This window comes from Miniopterus natalensis, chromosome 5 (genome assembly GCF_054644295.1).
Source record: "Miniopterus natalensis isolate mMinNat1 chromosome 5, mMinNat1.hap1, whole genome shotgun sequence".
NCBI lineage: Eukaryota > Metazoa > Chordata > Mammalia > Chiroptera > Miniopteridae > Miniopterus > Miniopterus natalensis.
In genome coordinates, this window is record NC_142085.1 from 15,446,349 (window position 1) to 15,472,696 (window position 26,348).

The window sequence follows — 26,348 nt, forward strand, 5'->3', positions numbered from 1 at the left end:
ATGTATTGTCTTCCACAGTCACTAAAATGTTCATTCTCTTATAAAGCACAATAAAGAAATTATAAAAACATTTTAGCAGGACATCTCTCTTTTTCTATCTTGTAGAGCTGTTTTTTTCTTTTCTGTAAGGTCTAGTGTTGATTCCCTCAAAACATCATACATGGCTATGCCAGAGACTCTTCAACATAGAGTTTTGCTTCTGGGTTTTTTAATGAACACAACTATTATTAATATAATAAATGACTCTGCTAAAGATTTGGGGACTCCTAGGAATTACATTTATTTCAGTACGTAAAATCCCTGTTTTAAGGAAGTGTATTAAATATTAAATGTATTTCATGGAAGGATACACAATCTTTGTCCTATGGATCTTAAAGAATGACATTTGCTTAGGCCTCAGAGAATTGAACTGTCTGACCTGGAGCAGAGACAGGGAATCAGTTGACTTCTCATAGCTGTTTCTGCACAGCAGGGAAAGATACATAGGGGCCCAGCATAAGCCAGTGGATCCTGGGCGATGGACACCAGCCCTGCATCCCAAGTCCTGTACTTTAGGGTTGAGAAAAAGTGCTCAAGTTTCATATTCTTGGAAACTAAACGGTAAGGAACTAACATCCCTGCTGGAGAAAGTTACTCTTATAGACCAAAATCTTACAAAAATAATTCAGTCGAGTAAAACACATTTATTGGGCATGTTTGTATCAGGATTACACTAAATGCTGGTAACACAAAGATGGAAAGAAACTGATTCAGCTTTCATGGAATTTGCAAGCTAACCAGGGAGTCAGGAAAACAAAATTCTGTCATATGTATGTCATGCTAGTAACATGTCAGACGTTCTACGGATATAAATAAGTGAACAATTAATTTTGCTTGGGGATTGAAAAAATAAGAAAGGCAATATCACTTTACTGAAAGCCTTAAAAGATAAGTTAGGCACTGTCCGGTGAGCACTTGGAGGTGGGTGGAAGGAAGGTCTTCTGTCTTTTAAGTAGACAGGCAAGTGCAAAGCCAAAGAACTGAATACGAGGTATGATAGGTTTGGGGGACATCTAACGGTCAAGATGGCAAAGAGCCAAGGGTTCCTTATGCGGGAGGGTGGGGTGGGTAGAGGTATAAAATGAGGCTGTAGCCTATTATAATGGCCTAGTATTTTCAGTCCACTGATGCCAAAAACCATACAGTCTAAAAAGTTGCTGGGATGGAAGAATGAATGGCTCTCTCATCAGAACTCATAGCACTCAGTGCTGCTCTTATTTGAATTTTAGCTCTGCTTTGGTTGGGAATAGAAGATATGGGGCAATGAGAGTCATACAGGGCAGTGTCTGACCCCTCTCAGAAGGGGTTGTTGCTTTTAGATTCTGGGTAAGAGAATCCTAAAGACCAGGCAAGGTTGTCAGTGAAGGATTCACAGAGGTAGATTCAAGCTAAGTTTTGAATAACAGATGGAATTTTGGTAGCTTCAGAAGAGGAAGAAGAGCATTTTGGACAAGGGTCAGTGCTGGGAAAATGTGCATTGTGTTTGGGGACCAGGAGAGTGGCAGTGTGGGAAATAACTTCAGCCCATTGTACGTTCTAGTTTTAAATATAATTCTTTATTTTCCACTTTAAATTGCTCTGCCATAGGAATAACCTAGTCTCCAAAATAAGCATGCTTCCTTGGAAAACTGAACAGGGTTTCGAGGAGAAGGGAATAAGCCCTGGTAGGCCTGATCCTGTTGCAGGTCTTGCCACCTTGTGGCCAACGTGGTGGAAAGGGCGATGCAGTAGTTTCACTGTTCAGTATCCTCACTGACCACAATGAGATATCACCTCATACCTGTTAGAATGACTGTTGTCGACATGACAAGAGATGACAAGGGACAAAATGGGTCCCTCGTGCACGGTTGGAGGGGTCTGAACTGGTGCAGCTGCGAACTGGAAAACAGTCTGGAGGGTCCTCAAGAAATGGAGACTAGAGCCCAGTTAAGAATATGACCCAGCAGCCCCACTTCCAGACGTGTATCCGAAGGAAATGAAATCACTCCCTCAGACAGACGTCTGCGCCCCCACGTTCACCGCAGGCCCCCTCACAATGGCCGCGGCATGGAAACACCTAAGTATCTGTCGATGAATTATGGATAAAGAAGTTGTGACACGCTCGGGAATATTATTCAGCCCCAGGGAAGGAAATCCTGCGGTGTGTGACCGCGTGGATGGGCCCTGAGGGCGTGCACGTAAGCTAAGTGAAGGAAGTCAGGTAAAGAGAGACAGACACTGTATGTTCTCACTTACGTGTGGAATCTAAAAAAACTTACAGAAAGAGTAGATTGGTGGTTTCCAGGGGCTTTGGGGTAGGTGGGAGAAGTTGGCCAAAGGATACAAATTTTCAGTTGTAAGATGAATAAGCCCAGCCAGGGTGGCCCAGTGATTGAGCACTGACCCATGGACCAAGAGGTCGCTGGTTCGATTCCTGGTCACGGCACATGCGGTTGCGGGCTCGTGCAGGAGGCAGCCCACAGATGTTTCTCTCCCATCGATGTTTCTATCTGTCCCTCTCAATTCCTCTCTCTAAAATCAAGAAAAACTTTTTGTTTTAAAAAGATGAATAAGTCCTGGGGGTCTGATGTATAACATGGTGACTGTAGTTAGCAGCATAGTATTAAATACTTGAAGTTTGTTAAGAGAGTAGATTTTAAGTGTTCTCACCACACAGACACACAGAGAACTAGGTGAGGTGATGGAGGTGTTAACTAACCTTACTGTGATAATCATTTCACAATATATACATGTATCAACTCATCACATGGACACTATCTTATTTGTTATATCTCAGTAAAGCTGGGGGTGGTGAGAAAAAAATGTTCACTGAGCTCCTGTGTGCTAGGTGCTGCTCTGGGTGCTGATGTTCCGCAGTGAGCAGACACGAACCTCCGCCCCGGTGGAGCTGACATTCTGAAGTCAATATGAGTCACTATCATATAGAAGATATAAAGGAATTATTCGATGGGTAGGAGCAGAAAGAGACTGATACTGAAGGTGGCTTAGGGTGATGCATCCCCAAGTAAGATTTCACCTACAGCAATTTTCTTCAGTCAGATTACCAAGAAACTGACCCCTTCCCCTGAGTTTGGAAGCCTCAATTTATATTCCCAAGCTGACCAGAGGCTCTGTTTGCAGGTCCCACCTGACTGCAGTCGGGGACACACTCCCCAGTTTGCCTAAAATTTGCCCAGGGGTGTACTGTAGCGTGGGGGGGGGGGAGGGTGACCAACCTCAGGGGTTCAGAGAGAAAACCCCATAGGAGCCCCAGATTTTTGGTGAATCAGAATCTCCGGAGGGTGTCGGGGAGACTGGATTCCATGTTTTTAATAAGCAGCTCCAGTCTGTATTATTTTGAAGCAAATCCCAGATGTCACGTTAGTTCACTGATACCCATCTCAGTATGGATCTCTAAAAGATACGGTCCGTGTGAACAGTACAATCCCAGTCTCATTAGCACATCTAAACGTTTTTAACAGAATGTAGTATATTTATAAGTCATCAGGAATCACACATTTCAATGGTGATGGAGTCTAGGAAATTCTAACTTTCTTTGCCAGGACCAGCCTAGCATCGTGGAGCTGTTAAGTCTGCAGGGCTTTGGGAGCGCGGTCTCCGCGTGCGCTACGCCGCCTCGGGGTGAACCCGGGTGTTTGGCCAGCGCTCGCTGACCTGCTCGGGTGCCGTTTGCGGGGCACATGAAGACGAACGGAGCACGAGTCCCGATTCTGAGGGCAGCGCTGTGATGTCGTCGATACTGTGACTGTCTCGGTGATGGTTTATTAGTAACATGTATATTTGAGTCAGTCTTTTAGTGCCCGTAACAGAGCCGTAATTAATACCCACAGGCCTTCCCCACCACCCGCTGGGCAGTGCGAGTGAGCGGCCCGGCTCAGCCAACCTGCCGATGCCCGCGGGCCGCCTTTAATTTCAGAGTTGGTATCTCTTTTTCTTTTTTTTAAATATATCTTTATTGATTTCAGAGAGAGGAAAGGAGAGGGAGAGAGAGAAACAGAAACATCAATGATGAGAGAGTCATTGATCGGCTACAGCCCGCAACCCGGGCATGTGCCCTGACCGGGAATCGAACCCTGATCGCCTGGATCCGAGGTCGATGCTCAACCACTGAGCCACGCCCGGCCGGGCAGAGTTGGTATCTCTTGAACCACCACAGGTCTGAATCTAGATTCAGCAGACACTTTCGGAGCTCACCACAGGCTCTTTTGATGCCCTCCTTGGCGTAGACCTGGGACCCCCTCCCCCCCTAGCCTGGCACGAGTTGGCAGAGGAGACTGAAGGGTGGAGAAGAGCGGCCCGGGAATGCTTCCCGAGGGCCGCCTTCGCAGCACGCGGGCCGCGCACACGCAGGTCTGTCAGTACCTTCCCGGGGATCTGGAGATCTGGAGAGGCCTTCAGCAAACAGGCTAAGTGGACTTTTTAATGAGCCCTGAAGTTTTGCAGTGTGTATATTTCTGGATGATTTTAGAATCTGTTAATGTTTTTCAAGCTTGAGAACTCAAACCACCCAAGTTTATTTCTTCAGACCCCAGTTGGAGAAACATTGAAACTGTTGGTTAATGGTGCTATCATCAACAAACTTAGTATCATTAACACTGTGCTGGAATTTATCTTAAAGAAGTTTGATATATTAATCAAATAATATTTATCACTACAGTAGTCTTCTCCTATCCAAGGGGGATATGTTCCAAGACTCCAAGTGAATGCCTGAAACCATGGATAGTACAAAACCCTAAATATACTGGTTTTTTCCTATACACACATTCACTTTACGGCTTCTCTTTTCATATCTGAATTTGCAGCATCACTGCTCTTGTGCTTCTGAGCCATTACTAAGTGAAGTAAGGGTTACTTGAATACAAGCCCTGTGATACCACGAGTCGATCTGATAACCGAGAGGCTACTAAGTGACTGGTGGGTGGGTAGTGAGCACAATGTGGATATGCTGGACAAAGGGATGATTCACGTCATGGGCCAGATGGAGCAGGACGGCACAAGGCTTCATCATGATACTCAGCACTGCACACAGTTTAAAACTTATGAATTGTTTATTTCTGGAATTTTTCATTTAATATTTTCAGGCTGAGGTTGACCACGGGTAACTGAAACCTTGGGAAACAAAAGTGTGGATAAGGGAGACTCCTGTATTCACTGGCTTGCTAAAATAATCGTGAATGTCTTCATTTCTGTGGACCCTGTACTTCCATGGTCAGGTTGACCACCATTGAGAGTCATTCCTTCACAACACCCGACAAACCATGGAGTTCTGAAAGTTGGATAAATTAAGTGGTTTTCAAACTTTTTCCTCCCAGTTGAATAAGAGGCGAGTCACTCTGTTGAAGGGGAGGAGTGGGGAGTGGGAGTGTCAGAGTTCCTCCACAACAACATTTAGGCCTTCAAGACATCTCTTGTACACCTTGGAGGAGCTTAGGTCCCCAAGCAGCAAAGCTTAAAGAAACCACTGATGTAGCTACTAAGTTCATTTAGGAAGAGAAGGACCCTGAGAGATTGGGGCTTGTCGGTCATCACAAGGCTAGTCAATGTTAGTGTCCAAAACGAGCCCTGACTTGCAAATTGAGTGCTTTGCCCCATGTGTCCCTAGCCCTTGGAAAGCCCTGCCAGACTCCTCCCCACTCCTGAGGTTGGTCACTTATCCACTGTTTATCCAGCTGGATTGTTTAATGTATTAGGTTTATTTCTACCCCACCTCATTCTAAGTAGGAGTTAAGGCAGCGTAAAGGCCTTCAAGTTCTGCATTTTATGAGTTGAACCAATGTCTAATACTGCCCACATTCATGCTAACCTTTTCTGACCTTGAGGAATTTTTTTTAAATATGTCTTTATTGATTTCAGACAGAGGAAGGGGGAGGAAAGAGAGAGATAGAAACATCAATGATAAGAGCCATTGATCGGCTGCCTCTCATCAGTGATGAGAGCCATTGATTGGCTGCCTGACCAAGAATCAAACTGCAATCTCCTGGATCATTGGTCGATTTTCAACCGCTAAGCCATGCCAGCCGGGCAAGGAATTTTTTAATTCCTAAATTTTTCTCCTAATAGTGTTCCTTAGTGTTTTCCACCTTCTCTTTCTTGCTGCTAGAAGGCTCTAGCGGTGACAAAAAGGATGACGTTCTTGGTTGAATAATAACTGAAAAATCAAGAGCCTGTCATGTTGAGTTTGACAGCTGCTTTTTATTGCAAATGGGTACAATGTGAAAATATAGTCATGTTTTCTTCTAGTAAAATGTCATTATTTCACAAAAATGCCCAGTGACTTCACCTGTGAAGCTTGGGAACCCCTGCCAGAAACTAGCACGTCTCACGTTGCGTTGTAATGAATTGTTGCATGTCTCTCTTCCAAAGGGAGTGGGTTCCGTAAGATCAGGAACTGTGCCAGAAGGCTTCACACGGTCTTACAATTACAAAATTTACCAGCCTGTAACAATTGCAATACAGTAAAAGGAGTGAATTTTATGTCCTAACTGACATAATAGTTACTTGCCCTGGGTAAGTGGCTATTTTATTCACTTTTCAGTCTTGCTTTTACAATTCGACAAAAGCATTAAGGGTTTTACATTTATTATTACCTTTTATGTCATACTCATTTGATAGTCCCAGCCCTCAACACAGTACCTGGCACATTATAGGTGCTAAATGTGCGTTAAATGAGTAACAAATATTCTTTTCACCCTCTGAAGAGAGGAGAGAGCGGTATAGAGAGAAAACCCTGGAGATGTGCAGTGTCCCCCTCAAGTCTTCAGCTGATAACTGATAAGTACATGTGTGCGGGGAAACCACCCCAGTCATGGGAAAGAACCAGAAGATTGGAAAAACCAAAACTTGCGCCTTAGCCGGTTTGGCTTAGTGGTTAGAGCGTCAGCCTGCGGACTGAAGGGCCCCAGGTTTGATTTTGGCCAAGGGCACGTACCTTAGCTGCAGGCTCGATCCCCTGCCCCAGTCTGGGGTGCATGCAGGAGGCAACCAATCCATGTCTCTCTTTCACTTCCATGTTTTCTCTCTCGCTCGCTTTCTCTTTCTCCCTTCCACACTGAAAAGCAATGGAAAAAATATCCTTGGTGAGGATTAAAAAATTATAAATAAATAAATAAATAAATAAATAAATAAATAAATAAATAAATAAAATGAAAAAAGAAAACTTGGAACTTACACAGGGCAGAGAATAGTTTTTGTTATCACCTGCAACTGTGTGAAAATCCTTGTAATTCATGAGACTTCATGGGAAGTACTCAGAAGGGTATTATTGCCTCAGTATAGGGCAAAATTAGCCTAAAGATTGGCAGATTGACAGAGTTTAAGAGCAGACCTCAAGAAAACCAAACTGTTTACAAGAAACTTAATTGTGTCCTCGACAAAGTTCAAAAATATCTCTAGGGATACAAAAATATCTAGTACTCAATAATGTAAAATTATCAATGTCTATCATCCAATTAAAAATTAACCAGGCATGCGGAGAAGCAGGAAAATACCACCTCTGATGAAGAGGGAGAAATCAGTCAATAGAAACAGACCCAGAAATGATACAAGTGATAGGATTAGTGGAGAACATTAAAATGTTATCACTATTTTGCATAAGTTTAAGAAGGTAGAGGAAAGATTGAATATATTAAAGATATGGAAGATATTAAAAGGACCAAACTTCTGCCCTGGCTTGTGTTGCTCAGTGGTTAGAGCATCAGCCTGTGCACCGAAGGGTCATGGGTTCCATTCCCAGTCAAGGGCCTGTGCCTGGGTTGCAGGTTCAATCACTGGCCCCAGTCTTGCTGGAGGCAACCAATCAATGTGTCTCTCTCACATCAGTATTTCTCTCTCTCTCCCCTCCTCCCTTCCACGCTCTCTGGAAATTAATGGAAAGGGTATCCTCAGGTGAGGATTTTTTTAAAAACACCCAAATTCTAGAGATGAAAACTACAATGTTTGAAAATAAAAATACGTTGGATGGGATTAACAGCAAATTAGGCACTGAAGAAGAAAAGAATAGTGCCCCTGAGACAGTGATGGGAACTTCTAAATGAAAGCCTAAGAGATAAAGGGACTTCAGAGAAAAAAAAGCATCAGTGAGCTGTGGAACAAACTCAGGCAGCCTAATTATATACATGTAATTGGAGTCCCCCAAGGAGGGGTAGGGACACAAAATATATGAAGTAATGGCTGAATTTGTTCTAAATTGGAGCAAAACTATAAAGCTTACATATACTGGAAGTTTAATAAACCCCAAACACAAAAAGCATGAAAACTATGCCAAGGCATAGCTTAATAAAATTACTTAAAACCAGTGATAAAGAGAAAACTCTGGGGAGGGGAGAGATCTATTATGTACAAAAGGACAAAAATAAGAATGACAACATTATTTCTCTTTAGAAATAATGCAAGAAAGAAACTGTGGTCATACAGTTTGGCTCAGTGGTTAGAGGGTCGGCCTGTGGGCTGAAGGGTCCTGGGTTCGATTCCGGCAAAGGGCACGTACCTCAGTGGTTGCAGGCTCGGCCCCGGTCAGGGCTTGAGCAGGAGGCAACCAGGTGATGTGTCTCTCTCACATCGATGTTTCTCTCTCTGCCCCTTCCACTCTCTCTGAAAAAGCAATGGAAAAAACATCCTTAAGTGAGGATTAAAAATAAATAAATAAATAAAATAAAACTTACAAGGTGACCGCCCCGATAAGTGTAGTACCCATCTGCCATAGCCTTAATATCTTTTAGAGGAAAATTTGTAAATGTTTGGGAAATTTTGGCATGTACTGATGCTATGCTAAATTAATTGAAATAAAGCAAATGTCAGTAATTTTTTTCTATGTTGATAAGATAGCCTCTTGATTCTTGGTGGTCTTTTTTGTAGTTGTTGTTAATCACCTGAGGATATTTTCTCCATTGATTTTGAGAGAGGGAGAGGGAGAGAAACATTGATGAAGAGAGAAACATCGATTGGTTGCCTCCAGCACCCCTGACCAGAGCAGGGATCAACCCTACAACCCAGGCACATGCCCTCGACTGGGACTCGAACCCACCACCCTTCAGTGCACAGCCCGACGTTCTAGCCACTGAGCAACCTGCCAGGGCTCTTGATGGTCTTTTAAAGTTTTAGCTTATTAATCATTTTCACTAGGTTGTGTTTTTGGAAGAAGAAACAGAACAGAGAAGCACAGAAGAAAGAACAGAATCATTCGTTAGGCAGTCATAGACCAAAGTTCAGTTTGTGAAGTGTTTGAAATCCTGTCATGACTTTATAAGTGTTCTGCTACCAGCTTATACTATAGGCAGAGTTCATTTGTTTAGCCAGCTTTCCTGAAATACTGTTCTTGAAACCAATACGTTTCTTAATATGAGACCTCAGATTATTTACCGCTGTGTGAAAAAAAAAAGTTGTAATAGCCTGTCATCTTCCTTTATCTCTCTGCCTTGGAGGTCTTTGAAATCTGTGATCTTAATGAAAATCAAACTGTCTTTAAGATATTTCATTCAAGATAGCTGATGTAGATTATTCTTGAGGCCACTAGACTGCTTTAAATTTTCAGAGTTCAGTTGACCCTTGAACAACATGTGTTGAAATGCACAGGTCCACTTAGACACAGATTTTTAAAATAAATATACAATGGGCCCTCCATATCCCTGGGTTTCATATCCACAAATTCAACTAACCAGGAAGCAAAGCAATAATTTCATTCCACAGTTGGGAATCCATGGATGCGGAAGGCTGACTGTATGCACTGTTCCGTGGCATTTTATGTAAGGGACTTGGGCATCCCTGGATTTTGGTATCCTTGGGGGTCCTGGAACCAATCCCCATGGATACAGAGGGATGACTGTAAAGTTTGGTTCTCTTAACAAGTCTCATTATGGATGCTTAGGGTTTCCCAAACGTTTTTTAAATTCAGATATAACTTCTCTAGCGTAAAATTGACCCCTTTAAAGTGTGCAATTTGGCGGTTTAACTCCAGAACATCTTCGTCACCCCAAAAAGAAACCCTGTATCCATGACACCTAGGTTTTTCCAGCCTTGCTAAAACCAGTAATGCTGCTCTGGATGTGGATATTCTCATACCCGTGTCATTTCACACGTGTGCAAGCGTATCTGCAGGACTAGCACCCAGAATTGGATTTGCTGGGTGAAATGATGTGCGCACTTACAATTTTCAAAGGCATTGCTAACTTGCTTCTCTGGAGTTAAGAGTTTACACTCTCACTACCGAGATACACAAATCCCTGTTTCCCGCTCCCTGGCCAGCATAATTCCTCACCTAACTTCATCTTTGCCATCTGACAGGAAATGGTGTCTCATGTAGTTTTAGTTTACAGTAGCCCCCCTTATCCACAAGGGGATGTGTTAGGGGATATGTTCCAAATCGTGCCCCCCAATGCCCGAAACCGTGGATAGTTACCAAACCCTGTATATATTGTTTTTCCTGTACATATATACGCTTCATGGCTTCTCTTTGGCATGTCCAGCATCACTACCCTTGTGCTGTGAGGCCTTATTAAGTAAGAGAAGGGGGGCTCGAACACAAGCACTGCACTCCTGAGACAGCCCAGCTGATCACCGAGACCCTAAGTGTTTAAGGGCGGGGAACACAGACGCTGGACAAAGGGTGAGTCACATCCCTCGTGGGGCAGAGCAGGACAGCGAGAGATTTCATCATGCTCCTAAGAGCAGCGTGCAAGTTCAAACTTACCAATTGTTTATTTCTGGAATTTTCCATTTAATATTTTTGAACTGAGGTTGACCTTGGATAACTGAAACCATGGAAAGAGAAACCATGGATAAGGGGGACTGCTATATAACTTCTCTTATTCGAAGTGAAGTTGATTGTTTTTATACATTTAAGGGCTATCTGTCTTCCTTTTTTATGAATTAATTATTCATACCCCTTGATTTTCTGCAGGGTAGCTGATTTTTTTTTTTTTTTTTTTTCTTATTGATAGCCACTCTTTATGTGTCAGGAGAAGAGCCCTTTGTGATATGAGTTGGAGGTATACTTCCCACTTAAGTTTTCTGGGTGTTTCAGTCTGGCTTTATTTATGATTTTTTCTTTTACCATGCAGAATTTTTAAATTTTATGTCATCAAATGTGTCAGTCTTTTCTTTTATGATTTCTTTGTCTTGTGACATACTTAGACTTCCCCCACTCCAAGATTATAAAAACCAATTTCTCCCATGTGTTAGTCTAGTACTTACAGGTTCTCTTCCGCCACTCCCACCCCATTTAACTCTTAGATTCCTCTGGAATTTATTTCTGTGTAAGATGTGAGGTATGGACCCACCTTCTTTCCTCTATATGGCTAACATTTTTTTCCTAATTTGAAATGTCACTTTCACACTGTTTTGTATTTTGTTTTGTTTTTGGTGGGAAAGGCCAAGTGGATACACTGTGTTCTCTTGATTAAAGGTATTATTCAAAGTGTTTGTTGACTCAGAAGCAATTTTAAATATTCGCTTTAATTTTTTAAGAGTGGTAGTCAGCTCTCTGGGGCAGTGATTTCTGAACTCTTGGGGCGCCTGCCTGTCAGGGAGCTACGGCCCCTTCCGTGCATGACAGGTTCTGCTGTTGTACTCGGCTGTCACTGAGGGCGATGTGTCTCGCTCATGTGTTGTGGGCCAAGTGGTTTTTAACCACTGATCTAGAGATTTCCCTTTAGAGGGGAACTTATATTTCATACAGTCTCATAAAATCCACCTGTTGCCAGAGGCCCATCTAGTGATTCCAGGGCTGTTACTTTAATGAGAAAAGAGCTTTAACAAGAGTTCAGAAGTAAAGGGAGAACCTTTCCAAAGAAAACTGAGCTCTTCACTTTTGAGTCAGTTCCTGATCCTCAGATTGTCTTCCAGCTTCAGAATCGTAGTCACTCTATAAGCTGGCGATAGAGGGGTAAGGGTCACCTCTTTTAATTTGGAATTGTTTTAAGTCAGAAATGAGTGTGGCCCTTTAAAAAGTAGAATTCTCAGGGTGTCCCTGAGTATAAAGGCCCATAGAGTTCTACCCAAGGGGGGCGGGAGGGGCAGGCCTGTCTGCCAGGACCCATGCCACTGCCCAGGGCAGATTCCCCTGAAAGTGTTCTGCCAAGTCAGGTGTTTGAGCGGCCCATGTGGCTTGGTTGGGGAAGATGTACAGTGGCTTTTAATTGCATCCGCTATTGTAAAATTGTTTTTATTTGGGCTACTTGTCACTTTGAACTTTGGGGTAGCAGGTGTTCTCTATGTTTGAAAGTCCCAGTGGCAGTGACGCCTGGGTGGAGTGACTGGCGCTGACTTTCTTTCTCAGTGTGTCTGTTATCTTTGGGCATCTGGTCCTCAAGAGGAACTAGGAACAGGTGTAAACAGTGAGAAAAGCTGGGGTAGTTGTGAAACTGTGATGGGGTTTTGGGGGTTTTTTTAGGTTATCTTTCACTTACATTTTTATTAATTAGTTTGTTCCAGAGCCTGTTAAACACTTAAAAATAAATTCACAAAGAGTGCAGTGCATCTCTAAATAAATGGTCATGTTGAAGTAAAGAAATAAAATCCACTTTATAGGTTTAATTATACATCGTGACTGTGTAATTTAACCCACAGTTTTGATGCCTGGGAGACAAGCACACCGTACAATAATTAGCTATGGCCAGTGCAATGCTACCATAGAAAATATCCGATTTAAGGGAAGCCCTTCACAAATTTCTACATATCTGTTTAATAACAGTTTTCCTTCCTGGGCCGTTTGCGCTCCTGAAAAGCCGAGTTGGGTTAGCACAGTCGGGCTAGCATGCCCTGGAGTCGCTCCGCATCTTAGCCCTAAGAGCGAATTCACTTGCCAGCCGCCCGTCTCACAGCTGTCGCCGTGCAGGTTGCCTCTGGATAAACTCTCCCTCCTTCCTCACACCATCCCTCCTCTCCCTGGAGTTTCACTCGGACGGGTCGCAAACACCCGGCACCCGGCAGCGAGCTCAGCCCCCCGCGGGAAGGCCCACGCGGGGTACTTACCCTGCAGCTCCCTTCCACCGCAGGAGTCGCGTTTACATTTGTTCGGCCGCGTGGCCCGCTGGACGGGCGCTCAGGGGAAGCGGAGAAGAGATGGCAGCTTTAAGGGAGAAAACACAGTTAGTAGAAATGCTCCCTCTGCCTCGCTCGGGCGTGTCCCTCCTCCGGGCACCTCTTCAGGATTTCATTCCTCCGTCCAACTGCCGCTCCCTCTGCCCTTTCCAACCGCTCCAGAACCCTTGGCCCCCGCATTCCGTGATGTAAGTTATTCCACGCATGGCTCGAAATGGGTGTGAAGCAGTGTTGCCAGGTGTCGGATCCCTAGTGTGAGTTTACCGCATGTGGGGACGGCGGGGGAGGGAGGGGAGAGGGGGAGAACTGCTCTTGGAATTCGCCGGTGGTGGTTGTCACCGTGTGAGCCAGGACACCGCCACCGTCACTGCGCCCGGCTGCCCTGGCTGGGGCGGGGGGGTTCTGGGCCCCGCGCCGGGTGAATTGGGGTTGAGATTTTCTAGTGCTGGAATATAGATTGTTTGGAATCGAACAGTTGGCAGCGTTGCTGCCGAGGGAGGAACCTGGGACCTTTGGGGCAAAGCCTGTCCTGGACTGTGGCGTCTCTTCTGTCTCAAAAAGGAGGGACAGGGCTTTTCTGTTTTCCTAAAGAGAGCCAAAATATGGCAAGAAATCCCGATTGCTCACCATGTTTGGAAACATCCAGTCACAAACTTCAAAGACCTCTGTATCCGTGAGATTTTTTTCTGAAACAAAAATACTCTTTCTCCCCTCGTTCACGATACATTTTTGAGGAAGCTGCTGTTGATGGTTTACAGTCCCTCGGGGGAATCTGCGCCTGAGGGGTTGCTGCCAGATCTCTCTGGTTTGTCCAGATTTCTTGTTGACTTGTAAATTGAGGATTTGTGTTCAATAAAAACTATTTAAATTGAATACTTAATCTCTTGAATGATCACACACACACACACACACACACACACAAACAAAATCCCATTAGTAATAAGCAATTAAAGGAAAAACTCACATGAAGTAGTTATTTATCTAGGAAAGCATATGGTGTATTTATTTTTATGTTGGATGGGTGCTATGGCTCTAATCCACTTGCTGAAACACTGCTTTTTTATTCCTTTCTTGTAGTTGTCATGGATGATGATGATGACTCGTGTCTCCTTGATCTTATTGGGTAAGATGCTCGTTCCAAAATCAGAGTGAATCAAATGCGTGAGGTTTGCTCCACTAAAACAACCTAATAAGCATATTAAAACCAGATGGGTTTTTAAAATAAAAATTAATCATCATAGCATGGATTAACAAGTAGAGACTCGGATATGATAGGGGTAAAACTTAGCTATGTTTTATTTACCCTTTATTAAATTTATTTCTAACAAGTCCCAGGAAGTAGAAATGAGTGATAATAGGAAATAGAACAACATCAAAAAATAAAGTAAAACAAAAACTACTGATAAAATTGTTTTAAAATAGGGAGATAATTTTACTCAGGCTATTATGTCATTTTCTTTTTACCCTAGAAAAAAGATCCTTAAATATAGGTAACGTATTTATTGTTGCTTTCCCCCTTTTCACTGTTTTCTAGAGACCCACAAGCATTGAACTATTTTCTACATGGACCTAGTAGTAAATCTGTAAGTAGTACTTAGCACATCGCAGATGTAACTTTTGTTTCTTCTCTACAGTTGAAGTAATCACTGTTGAATTTGTGCCTTTACAGAGCAATGATGACTTGACTAATGCAGGATATTCTGCAGCCAATTCAAATTCAATTTTCGCCAACTCTAGTGTGAGTATTAGAGACAATGCAGTGGTCGGTGTTTCTGTCTCATTGATGCCTGTGAATTGAGGCCTAACTTGCCTTTGTATCTTGATGAGAACTGTATTACCTTGTCTTCTGTAATTGACATGGAAGGAAAATCTCTTGAATTATGTTTACATTCTCTACTTTTAACTTAGTCAAAACAAGCGACATGAGATTTATTCTACCATTTTCCTAAGCTTTCATCTTTCTTTGTAAACTGACTCAGAACTGTTGTAATCTAAGAAAGTAGTAACATCATGTTTTGAACCTGTTACGTAGCTTTAAATAAATTATTCTTTATTGTAGTTACTTGCTAAATATTTTCATCTTAAACAAGAAAAATAATAACAGAAACTTACTGAGCATTTAGTATGTTCGTGGCACTGACGGTTTAACATAATTAACTCTATTAATTCTCCCGATAACTCCATGAAGTAGGTCCTTTTATTATCCTTATTTTATAGACGAGGCCACGTTGCACAGAGAGCTTAGTTCTCCCCAGAATTACACGGCGAGGAGCTGCAGAGCTGGGGTTCCAACCCGGCCACCAGGTCTGGAGCCCATACTCTCAAGTTCCAGGAGCATGTAGACAAGACACCGGAGCTGGAGCATAGGGGCTCCTGCCTGGAGGCCATATCCAAATTACTGTGGTTAACCTGCGGCTCTTCAAATCCTACGGTGGCACCCGGCTAACTGAGACCACATTGGTCTCATTTCAGATGAAGCCGTCTTGGCTTTTCTACGTAGTTCCCGTTTCAGTAGCGTTAAGTGCATTCACATCATCACCACCTTCTAGCCCCCGACACCCTGTCAGCCTAGGGCTGAGGATCTCTACAGCTTTGCACGGTGGACCACTCCTCCTTGATGGATCTACTTTTAATTTTTTTCTTTTTAAAAAAAATTTTAATTGTGTTAAATCCATATATCAAAATTTGCCATCTTAATCTTTTTTTTTTAATCCTCACACAAGGACATTTTTTCCATTGCTTTCCAGAGAGAGTGGAAGGGGGAGAGAGAGAGAGAGAGAAACATTGATGTGAGAGGCACATTGATTGGTTGCCTCCCTCACATGCCCCAACCAAGGCCAGGGATCAAGCCTGCAACTGAGGTACATGTCCTTGGTCGAATTCGAACCTGGGACCCTTCAGTCCACAGACTGACTGTCTAACCACTGAGCCAAACCAGCTAGGGCCCATCTTAATCATTTTAAGCGTGCATTTCAGTAGCGTTAAGTACATTCACATTGTCTCCACCTTATTTTATTTTATTTATTTATTTTTTGCTAATCCTCACATGAGGATTTTTTTTCCATTGATTTTTTAGAGAGAGTGGGGTGGGGGAGAAGCATCTATGTGAGAGACACATCGATTGGTTTCCCTTCCACACGTGCCCCACCTGGGGCCAAGGATCGAACCTACAACCCAGGTATGTGCCCTTGACTGGGAATTGAACCCGAGACCCTCTGGTCTGCAGGCTGGTGCTCTAATCACTGAGCCAAACCGGCCAGGGCTTCACCTTATTTTAAATAGCTGTTGATTCCATACCTTTCTTTTTTAACAAGAGAACAAATTTACAGGCACATACCTAGGTTTTGTGTTCAGTCTCTGGTTGGGGCATTACCAGAGGCAACCGATTAATGTTTCTTTCTCACATTAATGTTCCTCTCTCTCTAAAAATCAATTAAAAAAAAAAAAATCCTCGCCAGGCTGATATGGCTCAGTGGTTGAGCATCAACCCGTGAACCAGCAGGTCACTGGTTCAGTTCCCTGTCAGCACTTGCCTGGGTTTCAGGCTTGATCCCCAGTAAGGGGCACGTAGGAGGGAGCCCGATTGATGTTTCTCTCTCATTGATGTTTCTATCTCTCTATCATTCTCCCTTCCTCTCTCTCTAAAAATCAATAAAACATTTTAAAAACTTAAAAAACAAAACAAACATATCCTCAGGTGAGGATTAAAAAAAAAAAAAAAGAGCTGTGTGCTCCCTCTGGTTCCAGAGACCCCACGTGTAGCCAGCAAAAATGGCCTCGGGCCACAGCCTTCGCACACACTTGTCCTTCGAGAAGCCCTGTCCTGTTCCCAGCAGCCTCCACAGGCTCCAAGATGAGGGATAGGGTCCGTATCTTTTCTTTTATAATTTTAACATATCCCAGGAAAAACTGCTGGCTGGTGGAATATATCTTACTTATGAGTGACCATGTTCTCTTCATATGCCATAAGGACACCTTAAGGACAGAAACAAACACATAAGAGGGTGCTCGATAAGTAAATGTTCATAGACTTTTGAATAAGGTGCTGGAGCAGTTTTTCCAGCATTATGAAAGCTGATTACTTCTAAGAAATCACATGGCCATTTACTCATTTTATGTAGAAAGCTCGTTTTTCCTGGACTGATCTTACGTGGGTGTGAGGGGTTCGAACCAGGGAAGTTCTGAGAAACCTTGAAAGACAGGGCTGAATCTGGGATACCTCCTGGACCTCTAGTAGAACACCCCGAGCTTCCAGAACTCACTTAGACTCTTCTTGTGCAAAGGACTACACATGGCCGTCTCCTCGATACACACCCACCCCAGGCTGAGTTCCACTTAAACGTTGAACTGGAAACAATCCTGAAAATTAATGTCTGTGTGCCAGTATCTCAAAAAATGAAGCTAGCCCTGGCCAGGTAGCTCAGCTGATTAGAGCGTCATCCTAACACACCAAGGTCGTGGGTTCCACCCCTGGTCAGGGCACATACAAGAACCAACCAATGAATGCGTGGATGGGCAGAACAACAAATCGTTGTTTCCCTCTCTCCCTTCCTTTCTCTCTGAATAATTTTTTTTTTTTTTTTAATGAAGCTAAACTCCAGGTAGTTGTCACTATGTTCCTCTTGTTTATCTATTTTCTATAAAATAATTTACCAGAGCAATGAATGTATATAATTATAAAAGTAATGTTCAGCATCATTACCAAGGAAACACAGTATTGGAATCAGGTGAGCAGGTTGGAGAGTTGTGCCTGAAGCACTTTATTCGTATTCGAAAGTGAGGTTAATTTTTTATAAGAATCTCCTTCAAAGGCTGGGTATGCCATGTAACATATTGCTTTTTTTTTTTAGAATGCTGATCCTAAGTCATCCCTCAAAGCTGTGAGCAGCCAGCTTGGAGAAGGGCCCAGTGATGGACTGCCGCTTTCCAGCAGCCTTCAGTTTCTGGAAGATGAGCTTGAGTCTTCTCCTCTTGCTGATCTCAGTGAGGACCAACCCTTCGACATTCTTCAGAAATCCTTGCAGGAGGCCAATATCACCGAGCAGACGCTGGCCGAAGAGGCGTATTTGGACGCCAGCATAGGCTCCGGCCAGCAGTTTGCACAGGCTCAGCTTCATCCCTCTTCATCAGCATCCTTTACTCAGGCTTCTAATGTTTCTAATTACTCAGGTCAGACGCTGCAGCCGGTAGGGGTGACTCACGTGCCCGTCGGAGCATCGTTTGCAAGCAATACAGTGGGTGTGCAACATGGCTTTATGCAGCACGTGGGGATCAGCGTTCCCAGCCAGCATTTGTCTAATAGCAGTCAGCTTAGTGGTTCTGGTCAGATACAATTAATAGGGTCATTTGGTAATCAACCTTCCATGATGACTATTAATAACCTAGATGGATCGCAAATCATATTAAAGGGCAGCGGGCAGCAAGCCCCATCCAATGTGAGTGGAGGGCTTCTGGTTCATAGACAGACTCCTAATGGCAACTCCTTGTTTGGGAACTCGAGTTCCAGCCCCGTAGCACAGCCTGTGACCGTTCCGTTTAACAGCACAAATTTTCAAACATCTTTACCTGTGCATAACATCATCATACAAAGGGGTCTTGCACCAAATTCAAATAAAGTTCCAATTAATATCCAGCCAAAGCCCATCCAGATGGGTCAGCAAAATACGTACAATGTGAACAGTCTGGGAATACAGCAGCATCACGTGCAGCAAGGCATCTCTTTCGCCTCTGCAAGCTCACCCCAGGGCTCAGTAGTTGGTCCGCACATGTCTGTGAACATCGTAAACCAACAGAACACAAGAAAACCAGTCACCTCACAGCCAGTGAGCAGCGCTGCGGGGAGCATCGTCATTCACTCTCCCCTGGGCCAGCCTCACACCCCCCAGAGTCAGTTCCTCGTACCTACAAGCCTTTCCGTCAGTTCCAACTCGGTACACCACGTCCAGACCATAAACGGGCAACTTCTTCAGACTCAACCTTCTCAGCTCCTTTCGGGCCAGGTGGCCTCAGAGCATGTCATGTTGAACAGAAACCCTTCCAACATGCTCAGGACCAACCAACCCTACTCCGGACAGATGCTCAACAACCAGAACACCGTCCAGTTAGTGTCCGGGCAGACGTTTGCCGCCTCTGGAAGCCCAGTGATAGTCAATCACGCCTCTCCTCAGATTGTTGGTGGACAGATGCCCTTGCAGCAGGCGTCACCAACAGTGTTACACCTGTCACCTGGGCAAAGCAGCGTCTCCCAAGGAAGACCAGGCTTCGCCGCCCTGCCCCCCGCGACAAGCATGTCAGGGCCCAGTCGGTTCCCTGTCAGCTCACCCAGCACTGCCCATCCTAGCCTTGGGTCTGCGGGCCAGTCGGGTGCGTCAGGATCCAGCTTCCCTGGAGATCAGCTGACCCAGCCGAACAGGACTCCAGTGCCGGTCAGTGCGTCCCATCGTCTTCCAGCCGCTTCTTCCAAACCTACCAGCACCTTCAGTAACGCCCCTGGAGCAGGAACCCAGCAACAGTTCTTCTGTCAGGTATGTTCCTTATCAAACGAATGCTTGGGTGGTTACAAAAATGGAAAAGCGGCCTTTGCGTCTAATAGAATATAATGTTCATCCTAGGCTCCCAATTTGCGATTCATTGCCTTTTTTCTCCTTGATGAAGATTTTTTTATCCAGCATAGCATTGTGGTTTAGACTGAAGACTGTCCTAAGTTTGATCAGTGGAGGCCTGCTTAAGCCGGCTGCTGTACTCCTGACACCTTCCCATCTCCTTTGAGCGCTTTGTGGCACGAGATATTGTAGGCTTGTCTCATGATTACCTTGCCTCGGACCTACAATCAGCCACTTTTCCTGGGAGCCCTGTGAACTTAAATCTCTTAATGCAGAGAGTAATTTACAGGATTGAAACTTTCTTGTAAATGGATTAATAATCGAAAGTCAGTGATTAAAGGAGGAGACTTACAAGTAGACAAAAGTAGACAAATTATTTTAAGTCCAAGTCTCCTTAGGTCACAGAAAGATTTAGTAGATTTTAAATTCCTTGAGAGCAGTACCTGCCATCCTTTGGGCACAAATTGCTGGGAGTGATGGAAACCGAAGTCTTCGGCCCGCCTGCCCCTCCCGAATTCCCTTTCTTCTCTAGCTCAGCCTGCCTACCTTACTGTGGAGCACCACTGTCTTCTGACACCCAGACTTCGAAATCTAGATGTTCTGCTTTCCCCTCCCCTTCTAAACCTTTAATAAGTTTTCAACTCCTGTCCTACAAGTTCTTTGAATGTCTCATATGCATCCTTTCTAATAAGAATGAAAATCATGATCATATTATTAACAACAGGTACAGTGTCAGGAGCTACACGTATTATTTCTAATCCTTACCTTGGGGCTACAAGTAGCACTATTGTTCCCCTTTCACAGTAGAGGACATAGGGGTTCAGAGCACGGGCAAGTTGCTCGCAAAGGCAGACTTTCCCTGCTAGCTCTCTGAACCAGTGATTTTCAACCCTGTACGTCTCGTGGCACACATAAACTACTAAAATTGCGCAGCACACCAGAAAATCTATTTTATGCCAGTCTGACAAAAAAAAAAAAAAGGTATAATTTTGATTCATTCACACAGGACAGCTATTGTGTTGGCTGCTGTCACTTTGTCTATTTGACAGTCTAAGGGAAAAGAGGTCAGTGCCCCTGCCTGAATAGCCAGGTATTTAGTGTGGCACAGTGGTTGAAATCACTGATCTATACCATATTGCTTTCCATTCCTCTCCTTTTCTACATTTATACCCTGAACTAGACTTTAAGAGGGACTGCAATAGCCCTGGCCAATGTGGCTCAGTTGGTTGGGCGTTGTCCTGTGCACCAAAAGGTTGCTGGTTTGATTCCCAATCAGGGTACATGCCCCAGTTGGGGTCTTGATCCCAGGTAGGGGGCATGCAGGAGGCAGCCAATCAATGTTCCACTCTCGAATTGATGTTTCTGTCTCTCCCCCTTTCCCTTCCTCTCTCTCTTAAAAAAAAAAATCAATTAAAAAAAATTTTTTTTCAATAAAGAATTTCAATATACTGGGAGAAACAACAGTTAGATTAGGATTCAGCGCTCACTTGTATGTCCTGCTTTGCCACTGACTAGTTTTATGGTCTAAGTTCTTAATTCTCTGAGCCCTAGATTTCTCTCTTCAAAAATGAGGAACCCTAGCGGTGCAATAGAATCATCCAGGGAGCTTTTTAAAAATATATGGTTGCCTGGGCCTCACTTCCGTAAATTCTGATTCAAACAGTCCGGAGACAGGGCTCTAGGCATCAGCATTTTTCAAAAGCTCCCCAAGGGATTCTAAAGTGCAGCCAGGAGAGAGAGCCACTGGGCTAGATGCTTTTCAAGGCCCATTCATAACCTAATCAGACAACTGTAACAATTGCCTGGATGATTAATCTGCTGTTGCTCTTTGGAAAGCCCAATTTCCACCTCATTCATCTTCCTAAAACATGTGTATGGTGACCTGAACCAAATCATCTGGGAGCTTCCTGTTGCCCCAGGAGAAAGCACATATCCCTGCCTCCACTTGGAAACTCTCCAGTTAGCCAGGCCAACCCCATTATGCCTGAAATCCCAGGCTCATGTGAACTCTGGCCTTTCCTATCAGGTCTCAGTGCTTTCCCTCCTTCAGGGCCCCACCCAAAGCCCCCAGAAGAATAAAGCCTTTTTCAGTCTGTCCCTTGATTTCTTCTCTGCACTTTTTGTCCTGCCCACTAGATGCCTAATCACTTACTGTGCTAAATGTTTCCTTTATTGATTCAGTCACTCAGTAGTATTTCAGTACCTACCACGGCCAGCCCTGGGGCATGTCCCAGGGACACAATAATCTGTTTCAGGGCACAAGGCAGACAGATAAGCCAGCAGCCACACGGGTGTAGAAGTGCTCAGGTAGAAGTAGTCCCACGCGCCAGGCTCCGGAAAGGAGCCTAACCCAAGGGAGGTGGTTGGGGAAGGTTTTTCCTTGAGACTGTTTTTTGACCAAGACCTTCTGAAGGAGAAGGAAGACGTACCCAGCAAGAGAGGGTCTGAGTGAAGAATGGCCAGGCGATGGAAACAGCGAGTGCAAAGCCTGGAGAGAGAAGAGCCCGTGGTACTGCGGGGGGAGGGGGGGGGCAGGAGGAAAACACATTCAGGTGAGGTGCGGAAGGTTTAGGTGGGAGAAGCGAGCAAGGACCCAGTCATCCAGGACCTTGTCTGTCATGTGAAGGAGCCAGTGTCATAATCTGAGCATGAAAGAGTGAAGACCTAGACAGCCTAGTGGCAGAGAGATGGTGAGAAGTGAATGGGTCGAGGTAGGCGAGATAGAACTTTCAGTCGGTTGGCTATAGTGGAGGAGTAAGGGTGACCCACAGGTTCGTGGCGGGGACAGCAGGTTCCCTGAGATAGAGCATGTGGTTTGAAGGGAAGCTAGGAGTTTAGGTTGTGTGTGTCAAGTCTGAGGTACCTGTAAGATAGCCAAGCTGTGGGATAAACAGCTTTATATACTAAAGCCTTCAACAGAGATGGGCCTGAAATGGGATTGACCAGCGTGTAAGTTGTCACCAAAGCAGTGGAAGTGAATGAAATGGATCAGGGAGAGTGTGTAAGTAGAGGAGAAAAAGCGCTGGGAAAGAATCCCCAAAGCACCTCAACACTTAGAGGATGGACACAGAAAGAGGAGTCCACAGGGAGACTCAGAAGGTTCCAGAAAGGAGGAGTGAAACAAATAGGGCCCAGCATTTTGGGAGCGAAGGAAAGAGAATGTTGCAGGAAGGAGGAAAGAGGGCCACAGAGTGAAGTGTCTGAGAAGTCACTGGAGGTAAGGACCAGAGCGTGGCCGACAGATTCAGCAATAAGGAGGCAGTAGTTGGCCTTGGTAGGACTTGTTTCCAGGGAGTGGTAGGTGCAGAAGCTCAGTAGGCCAAGGGGAGAGTGGGAGGTGTGGGCATGAGAGCAGACAACTTTCAGAAAAACGGAGGTAACAGACGGCCGTAGCTACAAGGACGTGTGGGGTCACGGGAATTATTTTATTAAGGTAAGGGCAAGGCTTGAGGTTTTTTCAAAGCCGACGGAGGGGAAGGACATGAATTCTAGAGCACTGGTGGGATTCTTTGTAGGAGAAAGGAGGGATGCCTGTTCCATTGTAACTAGTGAAGGGAAAGGATGGGAGGGGGTGCAGGCAAGGTGGTAGCTTTGAAAGTTAAATGAGTTCTCACCTGGCTTACAGGTTTGAAAATAATGAAATAGCATTCAGTGGGAAATGAGCAAAGGAGCCAGCCAGGGCAAGGAAAGGATTGCTGGACAGGCAAGAGGGTCCAGCTGAGGTTGGCCACCATAATTACAGGGCGCTGATCGGATGCGTCCTAGGGGCCTGGATGTTTCTGGATGGGAAACTTTCAGAGGGCAAGACCGTGCTTGGATTCTTCAGCTGCCTTCTCTGTGATTACCACAGCGCTGTATACACAGCTAACACCCAGAGGTCTCAGTCAAGGTACTTTGGGTTGCAACTATCAGAAACTCACTCTTAACACGTTTAGCAAGAAAATGGGGGAATGTCCAGAAAATATAGTAGGAAAATATAAGGGTGGGAAAGCATGCTCTCTGCTGTTCTTTCGGCCTCCTTGAAATGGCGTGGCCTCTCAGCTGTCCTTCACTGCTCTCTGCCACTCTTCTGGACCTAAATGGCCACCCGGGCCAGCTTTCCATTGTTATCCAAGCTTGTAACGGAGACTACAAATGCACTGGTTTCCAGGACTTAGCAATGCATCAGAATCACCTGGAGAGCTTTCTAAACTTACAAATTCCTAAGCCCCACATTGGATTTCTGAATTGATCTTTGTGATTGGAACCCAGAAACTTTGTCTTTCAGAAGCTCCCCAGTTGATCTTGATACAATCAGTCTATAAACCTGCATTAAAGAACCACTGCTCACATGTGAGTTGGCGTGGCTCAGCCATTGAGCATCCACTTATGATCCAGGAGACTGAGGTTTGATTCCTGGTCAGGGCACATGCCCGGGTTGCGGGCTCAATCCCCAGCATGGGGACGTGCAGAAGGCAGCCGACCAATGACTCTCATCATTGATGTTTCTATCTCTCACCCCCCCTCTCCTTTCCTCTCTCTGAAATCAATAAAATGTGTGTGTGTGTATACATATATAAAACTGCTCTTGGTATTTACCTCTCCTTCCCCACCTGCCCCCATTATAAATTTCCAGGAGAGGATCTGATTGTCCCCCTGTGGTCAGAGGAGCAGGGCTGTGGGTGACGTGAGTAAGTTATGCAGGGCCTCTGCTGCTCTATACCGGGCCTTTGTTCAAATAGGAGAAAGTGCTCCTGAGCCGAAATTTAAAAAGACACCTCTCTGCTCCACTGTTTACTCCACTGGCAGTCTTGGCACTTTTATTTATTTTTATTTTTTTAATTTTATTTATTTATTTTTAACCCTCACCCAAGGATATTTTTTCCATTGCTTTTCAGAGAGAGTGGAAGGGAGAGAGAGAAACATCGATTGATTGCCTCCCGCATTCTGCAACCGAGGTACATGCTCTTGGCTGGAATTGAATCCGGGACCCTTCAGTCAGAGGGCTGACACCCTAACCATTGAGCCAAATCAGCCAGGGCAGGCTTGGCACTTTTAGATGGGAAAAAAAAGGTGCTCCTTCCCTGGCTTTTGGCCCTTCACACCCTCTGGCAAGTAACACATCTTTGTGTGTTCTCTAAACTTGCTGGCTGACACATTTTTGTGGCAATGGGACATTTCCCAGAGGAGAGTGTGATTGGGCAGATCCTAAATGGTCTCCCTCATTCAGCAAATGCCTGTTGTTGGATAAATGTCATCTTGCTAATTTTTTGTTTGTTTGTTCTTAATTTTTACAAGAGTTTGAGTCAAACTGAGGACATATGCTGGGAGCAAGAGCTCAGATGCTCCCAGAAATAACTGCTTTGCAGCTTTTTTATGCATTTGAGATTAAGGTGGAATGTAAGAAAGGTTACCTGGAGATGGGAGAAAGCAAGGCGAGGATTGAATTACAAGATAGTTAACAAGATTATGTGCTCATTTGGGTGGCTATGGATTATTTCAAAAGTATGTTAACCTAGATGCACAGAAACAATGGACGGCTTACTTAAGACAAAGATAAACCTTTTACTAAAAAGTTATAAGCCTGGAGTATGGCTACCCACCATGACCTGCCCACTTAGGAATTTATGATCAGATCACCCTGCAAGGTTACCTTCCAGTGCCACATTTTGTTCACAGTTCCCCATTTTGGTCCTAAATCAACCCAAAGGATGAATTGATGACCAAACTTTTGGTTGTATCATTTAATTTGTAATTGGCTTCTTTTAAATTGTATCACAGAGGTAATCCATGGGGGTCTAAAGAGTTAAACTTGTACATTGATATTAGCAGGGTTCTTGAAGCCAAGTGCTCAACAAAATATCCTTAAGTAGCTTCTCTATTTGTGAAGAAAATATATTTCAAGAGCAGGTCTTCTCCAATAGTTCAGTAAAAACAGCAGAATGCTAAATGTTATTTCTGGAAGATTTTCATCTGTGAGCACAGGCAGAGAAAGGCGATGACTCCCGGGGAGAAGACGGCTGCCCTGGGAGCCCAGGCCCCTGTGACTTCTGCTGCAGTGGCATTCATTCACTCACTTTTTTTTTTTTAATGATAGTTTTTAGAAGCGTTTATTTGAGCCAAACTGATGACATATTCCAGGCAGCAAGATCTCAAATGCCCCTCGCTCATTTTTACTTAACAGCTGTTTCCTGGATGCTCACTGTGGTGCCAGGCCCTGTTCTGGCGCTGGGGGTACAGCAGTGAACAGAAGTCTTGCCCTGAGGATAAGTGGACTGGGAGCAACCTGTGCTCTCCTGGGGACAGGGAGGAGCTTTCGGAACGTGCAGACCTGGTGACGGCGATCCCAGTGCAGGGGCCAGACCAAGTCAGACCAGGTTCCACCCTGGCCCTCCCCACCCCACCCCAACCTCTCCATTCCCCCCACAGCGTAACAGCGGGACTGACTGCCCTAGTCCCAAGGGAAGGGACGCAGTGAGGGGCACAGGCAGGAGGGAATGAAGGCACACAGGGGCCAACGCCCACCCCCCACACGGGCCAGCCAGGGGCTGCGAAACACTAGCCCAAACGCCCTGAGAAGAGACACGGCCTCTGCAGATCCAACCATGTTCTCAGACGTGACCGTGCTCTGTCCCCTCAAATGATGGCACCTTCTCCAGCTTTGACATTGGATTAGATTGTTCTTGGTTTCTC

At 44.7% G+C, this 26,348-nt stretch overlaps 1 protein-coding gene across 1 annotated transcript in view; it reads left to right on the forward strand.

Moving 5' to 3' along the window:
* The window catches only part of BICRAL (BICRA like chromatin remodeling complex associated protein), a 58,853-nt gene that overhangs the window by 18,000 nt on the left and 14,505 nt on the right, over positions 1-26,348 (forward strand). The window contains exons 2-5 of the mRNA XM_087817397.1: positions 14,152-14,197; positions 14,609-14,657; positions 14,744-14,812; positions 17,925-19,598. Coding sequence (XP_087673523.1) covers positions 14,157-14,197; positions 14,609-14,657; positions 14,744-14,812; positions 17,925-19,598 — 1,833 coding nt within the window. The 5' untranslated portion in view covers positions 14,152-14,156. The remainder of the gene's footprint in view (positions 1-14,151; positions 14,198-14,608; positions 14,658-14,743; positions 14,813-17,924; positions 19,599-26,348) is intronic.